Consider the following 16208-nt stretch of genomic DNA (forward strand, 5'->3'; position numbering starts at 1 on the left):
TGGATAAGAGTGTTTAAAATCGTGCAGACGAATCTCAAGCTCTCTTTTAAAAGGCAGCATTCAGCATTCAAGGCCGGGGCAAGGGGGGGCTGCCGGCACCTTGTTTTTTCAGGTAGAAACTTTAAAAGCCTGGTGAGGTAATTCTGCTACTGCTACATTTTTTTTTTATTATTCAGCCCATTTTCAATGCCATGAGTTTGCAGATTGATTTTCAAAAGTGTGCACAAGACCATCAAATTGTAATCCACACCGCCGTTCACACTGTGCTCTGATATTTGAATTAAGAAAAGTCCTCAATGTCAGATTTTTTTTTGATGGTGGAGTAAAATGAAATTCCAGCTTTGTTTATTCATGGTGAGTAGTTATTTCAGCGCAGTGAGAAGGACGGGAGCAGAGAGGGAAAAACACAAAGACAGTCTGCGCACTAGATAAGCATCCCAGGGACGTTCATTAGCTGGAACTGTGGCGTATCAGGCTCAAATCCTTCCTCAGACATCCGACAGGGGATGTGACTGCAGAAATATGACAAAATACATCAAATACTATACCTTACAAATATACTATACTAGCATGTGTACAATGACCTCTGTGAGTATAATCATCACTGAGTATATGATATTTTTTTTCTGCCCTGAATGTGAATGTGTGTGTGTGTGTGTGTTTGTTCAGTCGACATGCTCAATAATCTGCCCTCCTCAACAGGCCACGCTAATATGGTGGTTATTTTACCTGATCGTCTTGTTATGGTACATGTAGGTTATGATTTTTTAGGCTTAGGTACTCAGTGGGTATCTCTGTATTGGTTTAATATTGGTGCCTGCTCATGGAGGAATGTTGGGTCTCATCAGCTGAGTCTTTGTTCTGTGGGTGTTCCCTCAGGTCATGTCCTAGGCCCACAGCTGTTTGCTCTGTATTGCTTCCCCTCTGGCAGATAATAAGATATTCAAAAATATATATATCTCCTACCATCATCATGTGGATGGTAGTGAATTATACGTTTCAGTTCAGCCTCATGTATTGAACATCTCTGTTTTTGTTAAACGCCCAACAAATCAGAAGGTCTTAATTGTGCCCGAGATTGGCATTGTCCCAAAGGCTGATGGGATGTCTTGGCTCTTTAGTCTCCCTTGTTAAACCTACGCTCTGTAGTCTAGGTTTTTTTATGGGTTTGGCCTTGAATCGTGATCAGCATGTATACTGTGTGGTTCATCCCTCTTTCTATCAGCTGAGAGATATTGCTAAAAGCAGGCCCATCTTGCCATGCTGATGTGTTTATTTCCTCTTGTCTTGATTACTCTATTTTTTTAGTTTTGATTTTATTTTGCTTAAATGTTTTTTTTTCTTTAATGTTCTTTTGCCCTATCTTATAGCTGGTTGTTTGCTTCTATTGTCTGTTGCTGCCTATTTCGTGAAGCACGTTGTGACGTGTTCTTGAACGTGACCTGTCAGGTGAGCACTTTTGCCCTGGTACTTGTAGCTGTGTCTCTGTTCTAAACTGTACTTGTTTTATGCCTGAAAAGGCTTGAAACATCTCACATAGAGCTAATGTGTGTGGGTTGTAAAAAACAAACACACAACTATACAGAGTTGAAGAGAAGACAGATTTATTGGTGTTGCGTTACTGTACATAGACTATACACAGAGTGATTAGTCCTAATAAGCATAACTGTGAAATCATCTGTAGATATACATTTCAGACCCTGATGATAAATACAAATATGGAATGCATTCAACCGGTTACACCTTCTTACTGCCCTCCTAAGTGTCAACAGTTTGATGTGCTGTGTCAGCGTAAGGATCCGCTGCACAGGCCCGACGAGCAGAAACAAAGCTGTTGCATTATTCCTCTCATCATCTCAGTGTCACGCTTCTGAAATCAGCTGTGTTCGCTGTTCAGTCTCTCACCCGTCTGTGCTGTTTTCTATTGCATTACCTCTACCATTCGTTAGCACTGCTTGTGCATTGTGCCTGCACTGCTGTCACACTTAATAGACTTGTTAACAAATGACCAGGCATTGAATGTGACAGGAATGATTGGATGATCAAAGCTGAACCTATAAGACAACTGTAACCATACCACGGCTTTGTTATCCAACCTTGATTTACAGCATTTGTGAAAAACAAAACCCACAAAGCCTCTTCTTGCTGTTGAATCTAACAGCTAATGTTCATCTTCAAACATCATATTACATTTGGAACCAGTACTTTGATGGTTTCACGTTTCTTGCAAACACAGCTGACCCTGTAAGACAAAAATGTGTGTTTGTCTACATAAACGTGACTGGCACAAGGACAAACCTCATGTAAGATGCAGGAATCGTGAACCTTTTCCTGGAGTTAGACATTCAGTATGACCTTACTGAGGGACAGCAGCCTCCAGATCAGATCACATTTAGCTGAGCTGAGCTCCAATTTACTGCCTATAAACTGGACTCATATTAGAAAAGACTGTGTCTGGTAACTGGAGAGCTCACTATGGCTCAAAATAGACTTTTTAATTTTTTTTTTACTTTATTTGATATCTATACTTTTATTTCAGTATTTACAGAAAAAAATAGAAATATATTTTTGGTAGGGAGAAGTATTAAAGGTGCAATATGTAACAAGTTTTAGTTGAAAACATTACTAAAATGATCAGCAGCCTGTGAGGACAGTTTTGAAGTTATGGTGTGTTTGTTTTGTGTTGCAGGGATGTCTACTAGCACGCTAACCAGTTAGCAAAGCAAAAGCTCCTGTGCGGTAGCAGTGTGAACAGCAACACAACTGCAACTTCAGACCGCTAGATGAATGGCTAACTGTGCTAATTAGTTAACAATAGCTACAGATAGCAACAGTTAGTGGTTACCCTGGTGATATGTCGCACCCTCTCAATTCTTACATATCGCAGCTTTAATTCCCACTGGGGAAAAAAAAAGGGAGCCCGCCTCCAACAGCAGTACTTTCACCAGAGAAGCAATTTATAGTTATAAACGTAACTACCTCGTGACATATACATCATGAACAGAATATACAGCGTGATTTGTCGCGTCAGTTGAAGATGGGGTTGCTTATGAGACCGTCGTCTCCGTCGAAAGACTGTTCGTAGTGCGAGATGAACCTCTTTTTCTTTCCAAAAGTGGAGAACGTGTTGTACACATCCAGCTCTCCTCTGGGTGACAGCTTCAGGGTGCTGTAGTCGGACGTGGTGCCGGGTATGTATACGTTGTGCTGGTAGTCAGGTGGCTCAGACTGAGGCTGGGTGTACTTCGGAGCCCATGAGTAGTGAAGACCCGGACCCTCCTGAAGAGTCATCTTGCATTCTGTAGAAGAAAATGCGCATAAATTACAGTTTGTATTGGAAGATTATTTCTGCGAGGAGCCCAAATTTACATACAGTGTACTTGATCGGTAGAAGGTGGCTTTAAAGGCATCTTCTTAATTTCAGCCTAAAAAAATCCTAATCCTTGTGTTGTGGCATTAAATCTCCCCCCACCCAGTTTTTGGGGCCTGCTGGTATTATCTGCATTTCAGTTTACCATTTTACATTTTTTTTCAGACTAAATCCTCAGACACAGATAAATATAGCACCCCCCCCCCCCCCCCCCCCACACACACACACACACACACACACGCCACCACCTACTTTCATGTGTGAAAAATAATGAGCTCAAATTGCACAGTTTGCCACCTACCCTTCATGTGATTTCCCCAGGTCCAGTACTGCGGAGCTACAGAGCAGGAAAACCCGCTGGCATCGTATTTTTGCTGGCGAGAAAGAGTGCCCTCCATGTTTCCTGAACTATACCTAGATAGATAAACATACAGGACGATTGTACATTTGGGTTTTCACTTGCTTACGTGTGCATATCACTCATTTGTGCATGTTGGCTCAATGATGTGCTCACCTCTTGTATGCTGAGTTGCGTTGGTTCTTTGTCCAGGTCCAGTCCTTGTTCGAATACTTAAGCTGTATGGTTAAGACAGAAAAAAAAACAATACACTTTTGATTAGCTGGATTCATCTCTAGCAGAGAACTGAGTAATGGCATTAGAAATACCATATATTCAGATGGCAGACGTGTCTTTATGCCTGTTGTTCACATTGAAAACGAACACTTAATAAAGTCCATAGAAGACAATTCAACAAAGTCGGGTTTTCGTGCGACAGCTGCAAACTTAAGAAAGCCTATTAAGTTTTTTACCAGACTATTAAAAAGATGGATTTCATTGCCGTACACATTTCTGAAAAAGGACAAATTACATAACAGGCTCTCTAATGGAAACGCCATGATGACGGAGAAGCTCAATTAGCGAGCAAGCTAATCTGCTTATGTGACTGTTGTGGGGTTTATTGTTAATGATACTGATGCCGTCGACTGGAGCACAAATAAAGCAACGAGATCAGTAGACAGCTTGAGGTTTGTCATTTAAATGTGCGTCTCTTTCATCCTCGCAACGTGTTTTATGCCGGTGTCACACACCTCAACACACTGCAGTAATTTGCTCAGACTGCAGGGTGTGTGTTGTCACAGCGTGCTGCTGAGTTGTGGCTATATTTTCTGATTGGATCATTTGCATAAAACACTGGAGTTGGAAAAATAGTCTGACTTTTTTGTGTAGATTAGAAGCCAAGGTTGAAGTATAACTTCACACACACACACACAAACCATGCAAGTTAAATGTATTAAACATTTTTTACCAGCCAAATGGGAGTAGATTAAAACCAAATAAACAAACTGACCTTAAAGAGCAACACAATTTAATTTTACTTTGTTTATATGTGGCGGACCCTGCCACCTTCAGAGCTTCAAACAGCATTCTAGGGACCGTATTTTTACTCTGCGATCATCTTGTTTATCAAGTTATGGATCATTTATATTATATTATATCTTGTGCAAAACTATATAGTGCCCCTTTAAGTTGCTGAATTGGTACGCTGGTCAAAAAAAAAGAAAATCTCTCTCTCTCTCTCTCTCTCTCTCTCTCTCTCTCTCTCTCTTTATATATATATATATATATACAGTATATATATATATATATATATATATATATATATATATATATATATATATATATATATATATATATATATATATATATATATATATATATATATATATATGATTTCATGTTCTTGAGCACCTCTCTCCACTCCACTAACAGAGAGCAATGGCAGCTAAAGCTAACTGAATGGATTCTGCTGACATTAACAGACCGGCGCCACACAGACAGCCCCTTTAAATGCTTTCACTGCATGTAAATTGTATTGTAAGTTTACTGTAAAGGGCCACATACATTGCAAAAAGAATGCAACGTTTTACCATCATACTGAATCAATATGTGTAAATTAATTAACCAGATGTGGGATTTATCACAGGAGACATACTAACCAATTAGAATAATTTTGCTTTTAAGTATAACACTTATAAAATAAAGACTTTGCAGACTGCAGAGGATCCCCTGACACACTGTGTGTGTAATAACTGAATAAACACATACAGTTTTGTGCGAGTACGCATTGATTTAACCTAATGAGAATAACCTGTTGGAATTTATTCACATTAATTAAACACGATAGAATGACTTTGCATCAAATGTGACACTTTACATGGAACTTATGTAGAGAACATTTAGGGCATGATTGATTGTTGAGAGTGTACTATCCTCCTGTAGGCTAAACTGTAAAACATAACAGTGACTTTCTTTAAAAAGAAAAAGTACATTTAATATATGATTATTAGTCTTCTTTTCTAAGTAAACTAAACTTCTAAAATGTTAAACAGTTGTAGCTGGCACAACTTAAATGTAAAAGTCTAGTTCACTTGCTTAATCTGATGTAGAAGTGTATGTATGATCTATATTCCTCACACGTCTAATCCAGAATAACGTTTCCCAGTTTAACATCTGGACATGCAGCATGACTTAGTGAAGTGTGCTGTGAGAGATCGTGTCAGAGCGCCCCCTAGCGTGTCTCAAACGCGTTGTGACGTTTCTCCCCCTGCGGTCAAACTTCCTGTCATTTCTAATTGACGTGAGACAGCAGGACGACTAGTTATAGTTTCGGGATAAATGCAGCTCTCTAACTGTGTTGATGACCCCCCCTCCTCCTCTCGGTGCGTCACCTCGTTCGGGGTCGCCGCTCTGTTGTTGGTCAGGTCGATCCGGTCCAGTGCGCTCCAGCCGGACGTCAGGTAATCTGTGCTCTTGGAGTTATTCTGCTGGGCGGACATCACCGGGCTGCACGGCTTCAGGAACATGAAGTCGCTTTTGGAGGACTCCGGTGTCAGGCACATTTTGTAGCAGTACACCTGAGGCAGCGCGCCGCCGCTGTTCGACTCCGAGCAGCCCGACGCGCCCGAGGACATCCGGACGTTCAGGTTGGACTTCTTGAACACCTCTGTGGTGGTGGGCGACTCCGAGCGAGAGCAGCAGCCGCCGCAGCAGCCGCCGCTCACGGGGGGGAAGTTGGACTCTCCGTTGGACGCTCTGCCCTTCAGTCTGCGCACTGCAACCAGGACGATGATAGCCACCAGGAACGTGAAGGAGATTGCGCCCAGGGACACGATTAAGTACAGGGTGAGGTTAGAGCTGTGATGCGGGCTTAGTGACAGGTCACCCAAATCGGGCTGCGAATCTGGCAGGCTGTCAACCACTGACAGGATGATGGAAACTGTGGCCGAGAGGGGCGGCTGACCATTGTCCTTCACGAGGATGACCAGTCTGTGCCTGGTGGGCTCCTTCTCCACCAACTGGCGTATTGTCCTGATTTCGCCCGTGTACAGAGCCACGCTGAACAAGCTCGGGTCCGTCGCTTGCAGCATTTGATAGAAGAGACGCGAGTTTTGACCCGCGTCTGCGTCCACAGCGCTGATTTTGGTGACAAGGTGACCGGCGTCCGCGGATCTGGGCACTGCCCCGCTGGGCGTCGTTCCATTCTGCGGAACCGGCGACACGATCACAGGTGGATTGTCGTTCTGGTCCAGTATGAAGATAGTCACTGACACGTTGCTGCTCAGAGGCGGAAAGCCGGCATCTTGAGCTTTCACTGTGATCTGAAAGTTTTTAAGCTGCTCATGATCGAAGGATCTCAGCGCGTAAATGTTCCCGTTGTCTGAGTTTATGGACACGTACGTGGACACGGGCATCCCCTGTATGTCTCCGTCCAGTATGGAGTAGGACAGGTACGCGTTCTGACCCGAGTCTGGATCCTGTGCGGTCACCGAGCAAATCGAGGCTCCGGGCGCGTTGTTCTCGGTCAGATACACGGTGTAGGATGGCTGCTTGAAGTGAGGCGCGTTATCATTCACATCAGACACTTGAACCAAAATAGTTTTTCTCGTGAACAGCGGTGGGGAGCCCATGTCTCGGGCGGTCAGGGTGATGTTAAACTCCGCCACCGCCTCTCTGTCCAGAAAATCACAGGTTACCAGCGTGTAGTAGTTCTTGAAGGACGAGTGCAGCTGAAACGGGACGTGGTGCGGGATCTCGCAGTCCACGTTCCCATTTTCACCTGAGTCTTTGTCCATGACGCTGATGACGGCGATCACCGTTCCAGGAGGCGCGTCCTCCTGCACAGGTGTGGACACTGAAGTCAGGATCACCTCCGGCAGGTTGTCGTTCTTATCCAGGACGTTCACCAGCACTTTGCAGTGAACTGCTACGGCCGAGGGGCCTTTGTCTTTAGCCTGGACATATATTTCATGCATCCTGGCTTTTTCATAATCTATCACTCCCTTGACTTTGATTTCCCCCGTGCGCGAGTCCACGCTGAAAAGCTGGCGCACTTTGATGGGAGCGTGGCCGCTGAAGGAATAAGTGATGTCGGCATTGGGACCCTCATCTAAATCGGACGCGTTGAGTTTTATGACAACTGTGCCTTTGGGTGCGTTCTCGGCGAGCCTCACTCTGTAAAACGACTGGTCAAAGACGGGCGCGTTGTCGTTCGCGTCCAAAACGGTGATATCAATTTGCGCAGTGCCGGACCTCTCCGGCGCGCCCCCGTCCACCGCCGTCAGGACCATCTGATGTGCACTTTGCTGCTCTCTGTCCAGCGGGCTCTGCAGAACCAGCTCTGCGAATTTACTGCCGTCGCTGCGCGTCTGGATGTCCAAAAGGAAATGCTCGTTGACGCTCAGCAAGTAGGTGCGGAGCGAGTTGGACCCAACGTCCAGGTCCTGTGCGCTCTCGAGTGGGAAGCGTGATCCGGGCGCAGCGGACTCCGATATGTCCAGGTTGAACTCGGTCCACGGGAAGCTGGGAGAGTTGTCGTTCACGTCCAGGATCTCCATCTCCACCCTGTACAGCTCCAGGGGGTTCTCTATGACCACCTGCAGGTGAAAAGAGCAGGACAAACTCTGCTCGCACAGCTCCTCACGATCAATCCTCTCGTTGACGAACAAAACTCCGTTCTCCAAATTTACCTCCACGTACTGCCTCTTGGCACCCGAGACTATCCGGAATCTGCGCGCAGAGAGCTTGTCTAGATCCAGACCCAGGTCCTCCGCAATGTTGCCGACAAAAGCTCCGTGCTCCAGCTCCTCGGGGATGGAGTAGCGAATCTGTCCGCACACTGCGTCCAGGAAACAAGTGAACAGCGCAAAACGGCACACGGCACGCCATCTCCCGCACAGTGTCTTCTTCGTCCCCCGTGCGTCCATCTGGAGGCTGGAGCAGTGCCGCAACTCACGCCAAAGGGGACAATGTCTGTGGTGAACTCATGCAGGGTGGTGAAGGAAGACCTGTGCGCAAAAGAACAAAAAAACACACAGTGTGGAGAAAACTTGACATTGGTGGGACTGGAACAGCGACTGTCTGCCCGAGAGAACAGAAGAGGAGAGAGACAGGGATGCGCAAGGGCTACTAGCCTCTCTCAGATTAGTGTGTGCCTGTGTGTGCGTGTGTGTGTGTGTGTGTGTGTGTGTGTGTTTGTGTTTATTATTGGCCCTACTGTTCCAATAGGGGAGGAAAACGACATCTGCTCGGTTAATCTTTCCTGCCTACTAGCCAGATCAAATTCATGTCACAGTCTCCGGGGCTCTGACCGCAGGGTCAAACGCACTTGATTCAATTTTCTTATAAGAGTGTGTCTTCGCTTTGAACTGATACAGTTTAGCATAATCGGATCTAGAGCCACCCCTCCTGCAGCATATTTACTTTTGACGAACAAAACCAATAATAAAAAAATAAATAAAATAAAAGAAGTTACAGCTGCAGAGTTTTGACTCTGAATCTGGCTACTTCTATTTTTAGAAATGGTTTACTTCATGGATTTTTTTCATCATTATTACAGCACGGTATAGTTATAGTAAAACACTTAGTAATAGTCCTTTTTTAAGATTAATTTATTCTATTAGAAACACTTTTTAAATCCCAGTCTAATAATAAAGAGAAAATGTATGTGAATGAAAAAAAAAAATGTTTTTTTTTTGTTTGTTTTTTTAAGTTGAACCTTTTATGAAATCTGTGATGAAAAGGAGGGAAAGCTTCAACTCAAAGCAGCGTTAAAGGAGCAGTGCGTAGATTTGGGTCAGACATTTTGATCTAAAAAGAAAAAAGATCTTCACTGACTCCATTTAAAAAAAAAAAAAAAAGCCCTAACAAACTAAATATGCAAACTCTCTTTTTTTCATGACTGACATTAAATGACAACGCAATTTCATTTCATTATGTTTATGTGTTTATATGCTTCACACAGTGTTTCATCTCAGAACAGCTTGTTTTTTCAGTTATGGAAATAAATATATATTTCTGAGGTTGTATTATTTCCTCATTAATATTCTGATTTTGATATTGAATTTCTTCCGCAGAACTACATACTGCCGCTTTAAAGCCTTTCTCTAATGAAAAAAAGACTGATAGCAGTCCCACAGAGACAGTATTGCAGCACTCTTATCAAAAGACGGACACTGTATTATAGAAGGAGCTGCTGTAAAATGGCTTTGAAGCCTCTAAAGAAGAATGTTCTGGTGAATCTATGCGCAGCATTTGAAGTCTCTTAGTTGTAAAAAAAAAAAAAATGTCCTCAGGAAGAAGCTCAAACTCCTCACAGGGATCACTCCTGTTTTTAAAACAGCATATTCTAGTGCATTAATACTCAAATAGAGCAGTTGTATCTGTTTACCATCCACCTCAACGCACACTCCACCCGTTTGCTCTGAAGGAAAGGAGGAAAAAAAAAAACCCAGTTCCCCTGGTTAAAAGCTGAAAACACAATCTGTCTGCAGGAATGAAACCGCAGCAGATGGTGAGGTTTTTCCACGGGCTCATGCTCTTTTTAATTAATGGAATGGAGATTAGAGGGCATTTTCCCTGGATCATTAGTGAACAGAGGAATTAAGACATTTTGTGAGGAATAATCCCAGGGCTATCCATGTGATGCACATGTGGTTTTCTCTCCGTGGTCGTACTGACCTGCTTTTTAACAGCCTAAGTGCATGGCATCACTTACGCACTGCAGAAACTAAGTAGCTGGGATAAGGGGACACAACCACCACATTTAGGGATCAAAAATACAAAAGAGATTATGCGTCTGTCACTGTCCCTCCCTCACTTACACACACACACACACACATACATATACACACTTACACTTACACACTGTCCCTCTCTCCCTCCCTCTTCCCTCTCACTCAAGGGCAAAAGTAGAATATCAATCCCTTTGTCTTTAACTACTTTCCAGCTTTAAAACTGCAGGATTATGGATAGGTTAGCCTATATTCTGCAGCTTTTAACACTTAAGCGGGTTTCTAGCTGGAAACTGCGTGGTGCATTACGCCCAAAATGGAGGACATGTCCGTCCTGTAACATGCTCACGAGTTCACCTAATTATTATTAATTTAACCTCTTTCGCAAAACATTGCAGATGCTCTGCACCACCTGGCACGAAGAGCCAACAGCGAACCGACGGCGAGGACCTTTCGCATGATCGACCGCCACGGTTATGAGGGGAATTGTAACGTCCAGCCTCCTGTTTGTCTTTGCAAATGCAGCTCCGGCTATTGTGTACAGGGAGAGCTTGTAACTAAGAGTCTGCGCCCGTGTTGGGAGTATGAAAGGGAAGCGATGTTTTATCAAATGCACTCAATAGAACAAATAACATTACCAGGAAAAAGGGATTTTGGCTCCAATTTGGGTATCCCATTTGTAAACATAGATTTTCATTAATAAATTAAGCAATTCAATAGTCTGCGAAAAATCCATTTGGATATTGCCTCATGCGCATGGTTGATTGTGTTTATTATTAAAGTCTTTGTTGTACCACAAAAAAATGTTGCTCTCTTTTCCCTCGGAGAAGAGGAGAATCAGCGAATGGGAGTTTTTGTCCTCTCTTTCATTTGTACAGAAATTGTTATAGAGCCAGTTTCTTCATTCGTCATATCAGGGTTATGTTCATAGGTATTATAACCAACGCGAAGCTCAGATTGTTTCTCTGCTGTCTTAGTAGCATCACACTTTCATGTGTCTCTACCCTTCTCCCTGGCCCCTATAAATATGGCAGCGCATGGGTTTTTCACAAGGTCGACACCTGAGTTATTGAAGTAGATTCGGCGTCTGTAGAAACTTGACGTGAATGTCAAGAGCAGAGCTGTTGCTGTTGGAGTTGTCACATGGCGAGCTCCCGACACTGATAGCTGGCTCACAAAGCCTATGGAACCGTCAACACTAACTTCTTTTTTTTGCCCTGGCGACCGACAGCCACAGGAAGAAAAAAGACTTTTCTTCCAGCCATAAGTTGAATTGTGCATGATGCGACTGACAGTTCATTCGCTGGTGAAATTATAACATCCTGTTGCTACGGTGCCCAGGACGAAGCCAACAGTAACACATGCAAATATATCGTGACTTATCTTAACATCTCCTGATTCCAAACTGAGAATCAAAACTCAAGTCTTAAAAAAAAACTTCATTTAAGGCACTCTGTGATGCAGGGCTGCCCAATCTAGGGCCTGGGACTCAAAGTTGACCCACCGTGAGGTTCACTTTACCCCGCCAGAAAAGAAGAAAGTTTGGACTCCCCTGCTATAAAAAATGTCTATACATAAGTTGTAATTGATGGCTTTTAATAATGGTAAAGACATCAGCTTTATAGCTTTTGATCATGAAAAGTTTTGAGTTGCCATGTTGTGGAAAACCCTCCTCTAACGTAACCCTTGCCTCAAATCTGACCATTTATATTCCATGAAACAGCTGCAGGACATCTGTACATAACCAATGTATCATTTTTTTTTTAATGCTTTGTTAGTTCACAACAGCAAAGAGATGACAGGAAACAAGGAAGTGAAGCAGCTCATGGACATTATCCTAACCCTTAAACCACAGATGATCCCCTAAAATGCCCAAATCCTGTTGATAACAGTTAAATAGCATTTGCAACAACGCAATTTATTTCAGTAAGAACCAATTTGACATTATTTATTCGGAGTTGTGTTTTATTATAACTTTAAGGTAATAATCTTGAATAATTCCATTTTAATAAATATCTGTTAAGTTCTTATCTATCGCCCAAGTGAGGTAACACAATGATGATTGAGCCCAGAGGCCCACTGATGAAAGCGCTTGCATTTGCTGCAATACCAAAGATGTACACTGGGTGGCAACTTTCCTGGAAATTATTCCAAGCCGTGAACGGTTAGTGACGCCTTCACCCAGATATGATTGCTCAGCCAGAGAGAGAGCGGGCAGTTTGTAGATGACACAACAGTTTTGTTTGTCCTGGTCTCTGCTAGTGTTAACGGTTAATGCTACTGTTAACAGTCATCGGCGGACAAACAAAGAATAGACCGATAACAACGGACGAAAAAGTGCAAATCGCTTTCATGTGGTGTTGTTATGGAAGCTTGGCGAAGCTGCCGGCTGACTGACGTCACTCCGGGAAGCAGTGAGTTCCAAAAATACACCTGCTTCTGGAAATCTTTGAGATTGCCATTTTAAGTGACAAACCTGTGATTAATAATTTAAAGTCATGTAAAGACGGGTTATTGAAATATCACCCTTTTTGCAATAAGTGTTTAGCTCATGCTCGCAGTTACACACCTCTTACTTCTACGCCGATCTTATCTGGTCCAAATACTCGCAGTAGCTGCTCAGAAGTCATCGGAGCTGTGGCTGCGCGCACACATCAGCAGCAGACAATGAGGACAACTTTGCATATGAGGACGAAAGTGGCTTTTAAAATGCAGATTCAGAGATTACGGAGCAATTCAGGTCAGTGCCGGATATGGAGAGACTAAACAATTACCCACGCCAACAAGCAGATGTCTCCGCGCTACAACACACATGCATCAACAGAGAGGCGGCTGCTCACTGTGTGGAGCGTGGTCTTTTTTTTTTTTTTTTCCTCCTCCCTCCTCTCAAGAGGACACACTGTTGGACAGCCAATTTAAGGAGCTTCTCTTCTGTTGCTATGATCATTACTTTTGCAGGAAGGAGAGGCAGACTGCAGACAGGAGGGGAGACAACTCTTCACCGAGTTTGACCTGCTGTGTTGACCTATAATAAAGCCTCTGTATTTATAGTTTAGGGATTTCAGCTATTGTTTGCTCACTTGTAATAGACAAAACCACAGACGTATTTCAATCGTTTTCACCTCTTTCTATGACATTTTTTGTTCATGACATTCTTATTTCATCTTTATCTTTATTTCATTTTCAAATGCTCAAAAATGTGACATGATACTGCGAGAAAAATGATTTAGAAAATCAAATTCTAGCAGAGCCTGTAATAAAAGAAAGCAGGCTTTGCTACATTCGCAAGCAGCACAAGTGAAGTCAGCTGTGTCCCAATTCTGTATGAATTTTTTACTATATTGTCCTGCCAAGCTTTCCTGACTGCAGCTTTGCATCTGGACACAACTGTTCGGTGTCAGTCAGCCCTTTAAATCAGAGTAGATGTTATACGATCTCTGTGCACGGTGCCTAAGTTTGCTCAGGCGACGGAATGACACTTTAAAGGTGCAGAAGTTGATTCTAGAGAGAGATTAGTGACTCTCAGTTCCGGGTCGTCAGATACAGACCTGAAAATTAGACTCAACAATTGGATCTCGGTGTCCAGTCTCAACATCAACAGCCAATCAAAGAGGTGGACTTAGCTGCTGGGAGCACTGGGTGGATCCTCAGAGTGTGAAATTGTGAAATGAAACGTGTAAATTATAAAGAAAAGCAGCACAGGGCAGCTACAGTACCTCAGAACTGTAGAACCGTCTGCTCCCGCGCCTGCCTTTTAATCTGACGGCATGGCCGCTGCTGTCGCATGCGATTGGTGTGAGAAAACTGACAGCGCGAGAGTAAGAGAGAATGAGCGTGAGAGACGAGGAGGAAAGCTTGGGAGGAAAATGGCGTTAAATGCTGGAGAATTACAGATATCGTCACACCATGGTTGGAGAGAAAAATCCATCATATCATAACTACCTTTTCCAGAGCTGATCTATCCAAAATATGGAACATAAGGACCGGTATACTCTTCTCTGTCAGGTGGAAGTATCACACTCAGAGCCACCTGAGCAACATGATGATAAATTCATGTCCAGCCAGAGCACTGAAGGAAAAGCCAGGTGCAAAACACAGACAGAAGAGCACAAAAACTATATATATTTATGTAAATGTACCTTGAGGATAGAAGTGCAATTGATGGTCGCATGGTTGTTTTAAACCATTTTTAGGTGTTTTCTTCTAACTGAATGTAAAAAAGAAAGTGTCCTATTCTTAAAAATAATAGAACAAAAAAGCAGTATAAGTGGTTTGTTTGCGAATGCAGTGCATGTGGAGATGTGGCCTGGCCTGTCAAAGCAGGGAAGTGACCCAATATCGTTAACAAGGGCTCCATTCTGGTAAGCCATCTCAGTGAGTGAGCAGACACAGTAGCAGAGCCCTGAAACTGTGGCGCATCTACGGTAAATGGAATGCAGCCGTCAAAATGTTATTGTCCGAGTCCTCCCCTAATCAAAAGCACTTCAACCCAAGGGACTGGTACTTAAAGACATAGTTTGAAACTTCCCAGTCAACAATTAGAGTGCCGTTAACTTTGCTACCCATGGACACTGCCTCACATTAGCACCATAAGACTGGAAATATAAATTGTATCCATTAACATCGTCTTATTCCTGTTTCGTTCAACTACCACCCCCAGAACCCAGGGATATTCACAATCACATATAACAGCGAAAAAGCTGACACCAACAAACTTTACACTTTTTTGCTTGACAAATAACTACGAGACTCTGAAAAACTGTCGGTGATTCATCTTCTGTCTTGTGACTAATCGCCTCAGCACCAGATTCTCCGACGGTCTGGGGCAAGTGCTCCTCTACTTAAAGGCTCTGCACGCCCATGCCAAAACCCACACAGGTGATTTTAATTATTTTTTGCCAATTAGACCATTTGTCAGGGCCGCGCTTGCACCGACAGCACTTGATTCACGTTTCGCTCACTCTGCCGCTCGCCGTCGTGTCGGCGCACCTGTTTGTGTGGGACAAATTACACCTCCATCGTCCTGAAGTACATGAAGTCCTGTGACCTTAAGTGATTCCGCCCACGCTCAGCCCGAGAGAAGGCCTGCTGATCAGCTGGAGAGAACACCTGTGTTGGTGTGCGAGACCTTCAAGTGAAAAGCAGCAATAGATCTTTTCTTTCTTTCTTTCTTTTTTTTAATGAAAGTAATTTTGACATGTCAGTGGGATAAGCACAGCTGTAAATAATAAAAAGCTAATGAAAGCTGAATTGAGTTATTATGCGTGCTGGCTCGCTGTCAGAGCCGTCGTTAAATTTATTAGCAACACCTGTACTTTCCCAGCTATAACAATCTGAAACGTCTGCTTCGTAAAAGGCCTATACATCAGGGCAGCGGCGCTCATACATTATATCAGTCTTCTCATTGTTGCAGGGAAATATTACTGGTATGGTCTATTTATACCATGAAAAAGGGATCCAACTGCACATTTCAGAGTGGCCTTTTCATTGTGACCAGGCTGAGGCACACCTGTGCAAAAGTCATGCTGCTTAATCAGCGTGTTGATGTGCCACATCTGTTCCCGTGGACGGGTTTTTGGCAAACGAGGAGCAATCCCTGACAAATATATCAAAATTTGTGTTTCATGAGTTTAATAAATAATTTGTTTGTGTGGAGAACAAAAGACTTCAGTCTTTAACCTTTGAAAAATGGGAAGAAAAACAGAAGTGTTGCGTTTACATTTTTAATTATATTTTAATGAAGCCGTCTTTGGCGCTATCTATCTAT

At 43.3% G+C, this 16208-nt stretch overlaps 1 protein-coding gene across 1 annotated transcript; it reads right to left on the minus strand.

The window, feature by feature from the left end:
- Positions 1 to 1621: 1621 nt before the first annotated feature.
- LOC119030706 (protocadherin-10-like) lies at positions 1622 to 9271 on the minus strand. Its single transcript, XM_037118495.1, has 4 exons — positions 6101 to 9271; positions 3885 to 3946; positions 3672 to 3784; positions 1622 to 3299 (listed from the first exon to the last, which is right to left on the minus strand). Exons 1-4 carry the CDS (start codon positions 8633 to 8635, stop codon positions 3028 to 3030), a joined length of 2982 nt encoding a protein of 993 aa, XP_036974390.1. The 5' UTR covers positions 8636 to 9271; the 3' UTR covers positions 1622 to 3027.
- Positions 9272 to 16208: the final 6937 nt, after the last annotated feature.

Source organism: Acanthopagrus latus, chromosome 13 (genome assembly GCF_904848185.1).
Source record: "Acanthopagrus latus isolate v.2019 chromosome 13, fAcaLat1.1, whole genome shotgun sequence".
NCBI classification, from domain to species: domain Eukaryota; kingdom Metazoa; phylum Chordata; class Actinopteri; order Spariformes; family Sparidae; genus Acanthopagrus; species Acanthopagrus latus.

Coding starts and splice junctions, on each gene's coding strand:
- LOC119030706 (XM_037118495.1), bottom strand. CDS start 8,635: ATGGACGCACGGGGGACGAAGAAGACACTGTGCGGGAGATGGCGTGCC. Junction 3,947..6,100: donor GAGCGGCGACCCCGAACGAG/GTGACGCACCGA, acceptor TTAACCATACAG/CTTAAGTATTCGAACAAGGA. Junction 3,785..3,884: donor CGCAACTCAGCATACAAGAG/GTGAGCACATCA, acceptor TTATCTATCTAG/GTATAGTTCAGGAAACATGG.